The sequence below is a fragment of the Sinocyclocheilus rhinocerous genome, unplaced genomic scaffold (genome assembly GCF_001515625.1).
Source record: "Sinocyclocheilus rhinocerous isolate Xijiao unplaced genomic scaffold, SAMN03320098_v1.1 scaffold1537, whole genome shotgun sequence".
NCBI lineage: Eukaryota > Metazoa > Chordata > Actinopteri > Cypriniformes > Cyprinidae > Sinocyclocheilus > Sinocyclocheilus rhinocerous.
Genome location: NW_015659384.1, coordinates 422,484 through 426,213, shown reverse-complemented (window position 1 = coordinate 426,213; position 3,730 = coordinate 422,484). Strand labels below are relative to the sequence as shown.

The 3,730-nt window shown below is 39.1% G+C and overlaps 1 protein-coding gene across 1 annotated transcript in view; it reads right to left on the bottom strand.

Moving 5' to 3' along the window:
- Positions 1 to 3,730, bottom strand: part of eme1 (essential meiotic structure-specific endonuclease 1) — a 12,308-nt gene that overhangs the window by 3,341 nt on the left and 5,237 nt on the right. Inside the window, exons 2-3 of the mRNA XM_016532339.1 lie at positions 486 to 1,207; positions 202 to 329 (exon numbers count right to left, since the gene is read on the bottom strand). Coding sequence (XP_016387825.1) covers positions 202 to 329; positions 486 to 1,179 — 822 coding nt within the window. The 5' untranslated portion in view covers positions 1,180 to 1,207. The remainder of the gene's footprint in view (positions 1 to 201; positions 330 to 485; positions 1,208 to 3,730) is intronic.

Below are 3,730 nucleotides of genomic sequence, written 5' to 3'. Positions count from 1 at the left end.
TTAGAATATTAATTATATATATATATATATATATATATATATATATATACAATTTCAAATTTAATATCAGCCTTAACATGAAAATAATTTATTTAATTTATTAATTTATTTTCATCTTCATCTGCATCTCAAAGCAAATGACAAGGAATATGGCTAACATGTTTTCTTTAGTGCATTTGTATGTGTAGAATGCTGTCGTGCCTGAGGGCAAGGTGAGTGTCTAGCCCAGGTGACACTACGAGGAAGAGACTGTTTCTCTATGGCACAACTGCAGCCCATGGCATGCAGGGAAGTCAGGAGAGCGCCGCCACCTTCCAGCTGCAGTAGGCCTATGGGAGAGAGGCAGCTAATCAATACTAATCCATTCAGCTTAATACCGCATGCCAGTGCTTTTTAACAACTCGGGAAAAGTATCAAAGCACACAGAGCACTGAAAGCAACTGTGACAGCAAAGATGAGCACTGCAGGCACACACTGCCACCTACCTGGATCGACCGTCACCACCATGTGTTTGATGCACTCCTCTGGCCTTAGGGCTTTCACAGCATCAGCCAGAGCTTTCTTCTCCATCCTCAATCTCTCCTTCTCTTCCTGCTGATGCTCTCGCATTGCTCTTTTCCTCAGGGTTTCCTGTCTGGCAGCCTCCACTTCTGCTGGGGTTTTCTTGCATTTGGCCAGGTAAGTGCCATTTTCAGGTGGAGGTTCTTTTGAGAGGTATGGTGCATTGTTGTTTGAGCTGCACTGCCTTGTTATATTGCTACAGATCTTGTTACGTTCAATTGGCTGGGCCTCAGGGTTGATATGATATGATGGAACTTCTAAGAGGCGTGAGCATCCATTGGAAACCACATTGGAAGCCCGGGTCTCCTCTGCATTGATAGCTGCTGTACCCAGACCAAGCTGTTTCTGTTTCAGTCTTACAGCTAAGGGAATCATGGCCTCCTCTTCACTGTCACTACTGACCATCAACACGTCACTTCTAGCAGCTCCAGCGGAGGCGTGGACCTCCAAAGATGAAACTGGATCAGCAACAGGAGCCATTTCTGAGTCTGAACTGTCTAAAACCACCAGGTTGGGCTGTCTGGATTTTGACTGTGAGAAATCAAACACAGGCAGCTCCTCTGAATCACTGGAGTTACTGTCACTTAGGAGGAATCCAGGTCTACTAATGCAGGTCATGCTGAGCTGTCATACAAAGATCTGCGGTCTGAAGGAAAGTTCAAATTAAAACACAATTTAACATAAAGGGCTCAACGATACAGATTTTCTGATGCCCTGGTGATATTTATTTCCTCCAGAAAATGTGTGTGTGTGTATATATATATATATATATATATGGGTCAATGATGTGACGCGTAAATTTTCTGTCCAATTGCATTTTTTTCGGTTAAAAATTGGTTTAAATGCATAAAAAAGATGCCATATATATGAAGGACCTCTCCCATGTATGAACTCACTTTAACTTTTCAAAAAACATTAGCTATTTGTAATTTTTCTGTTATTCAAAGTGTCAAAATATCAAGTGGTGCGACCGCCCGGCCATAACTTTTTTTTTTGTACACATCTTTGAAATTACCCAAAATGTATTCAAATTAATTTTATGCACTATTTGGCATGATTTCCAAAGTGTTTTGTAATCCTGTGTAAAATTGCAAAGCATTTGTATTTATATTTCCATCATAATATACAAACAAACTTTGTCCGATGATTTCCATTTTATGAAATATCATGTGGTGCGACCATCAAGAAACTACCATTTTGGGACTTTTACGTTGAAATCCATTAAAAGATAGGACTTTGCATCATATACCAATTTGCTAAGGACCCATGGAAGAATCAAGCAGGTTTATAAGTCTCTTTCAAATTTGGAAAAAAAATAACCTTTTTAACGGCTGGTATGTAGTTACTACATTTAGATATCATGTGGTATGACCTCAAAAAACAATGAATATTAAGTTATTTCTGCAAGTATTTATTTTCATTGTAAATTTCATAGTGACCTTTTGTGGGAAGCTAGCTTGTTTTGTTTAGGTGGCCAATTCTGTGCTTGTAAATTTTGACTGAATTTGAAAATATCATGTGGTGCGACCAAATATCATGTGGTGCGACCACTGCAGAGTGTATTCCATTATAGATATATGTCCCAGATTGGCAGTTTTTGTGCTTTTATATTCAATTAATGGTTTATATACATAAAATATCTTATTTTAGTATAATTTGGAATAGATTTTTATGCAATTTGGGTCATTTCAGATGGTTTATGTTTAATCTTTGTACATTATGAAAAAAAATGCAAAAACAATAATTCCGAGCATGTCATTTTAGTTTCATTTTAATTATTAGAGCCCGACCGATATATCGTTTTGCCGATATTATCGGGCGATATGAGCCTGTCGCCGATATATCGGTATCGGCGAATATGCCGCCGATATGAACATTTTTTTTACAGAACATATAATGCAGATAAAATGCTTGAAATGGTGTAATTACTTAGTTTGTCCAGCAGCGCTCCATTGTTTGCTACTGGCGACCTGGATGAAACGCTTTAAAGCTTAGTCTATGGAAAACCATTGAAACTTTGAACGGCCACATCTCCGCAACGGCGATTCCGCACCAAATTCGGGGGATCCCTTCAGCTCGAGGAACCCTCTCGAACGTGAATCGAGTGTACGTCTAGAGGCCCTCTTTCGAATGAGACCACCCCCGCGTCGATAGCCCCCGAGGTTCAGGAGTTACGGATGGTTAAATTCGCGGTCCGGCGCCGACCGATCTAGCCTCTGTCCATTTTAAGTGTTTGATCACCACATTTGAGTGATCATTGCAAAAAATGTGTTTATGTATATATATTCTGTTTATGCATATACTCTATTCTATATATAGTACCAGTCAAATGTTTGGACACACGAATGGGAAAGTGTCCAAACTTTTGACTGGCACTGTACTATAATATACACAAAGAATATCGGGCGATATATCGGTATAGGCCTTTTTTTTAACCCCCTAATATCGGTATCGGCCCCAAAAAACCCATATCGGTCGGATTCTAGTAATTATGCATTTATTAGTAATTTATTATTTATTTATTAATAACCATTTAAATCTATTCTGTCAGATTCCACTGCCAAGCAAAGTAAAATACACGCTCACCATAGGCAGCATGTTAATGCTGACCCTGCACTCTAGCACAAACTCCAGATGTCATTTTCTACTATAAGAAAGATGTTCATGTTGTTATCTCAGAACCTGAGCCAGCAACCTCCCCCTACTCTAAATTGACCTTTTGCAAAGACCTGCCCCCCTTAGTTACTGTTGCTACATCCGACAAACCATGGCACTTTTATGCCATACATCATGTTCTCACGCATTGAAAAACACATCAAAGAGGACACTGACAGTGAGCTGACAGACAAGACAGAGCTGGTTACTTTTAGTATGAAACAAAGTCTCAGTGTTCAAAATTTGTCTTTTTTTAAGAAATTCAAACAACAAATACTGTTTTGTGGCTCTTTAACGTGTCGTGACAGATCGCTGTAGCGCCTCAGTTCAAGCGGCACATGAACTGATCATCTCTTCATCTTTGCTATTCATAGCACGAAATAAACATGAATGAACATCAGAAGGTATCCTGATCCGTGAAAAAAAAAATATGTCAATAAACCACCATTTTTCAAGATCAAGTCCACCGACGTTAATCTACTCTCCTGTCTGGTTTGTTTGTTGGACAAAAATG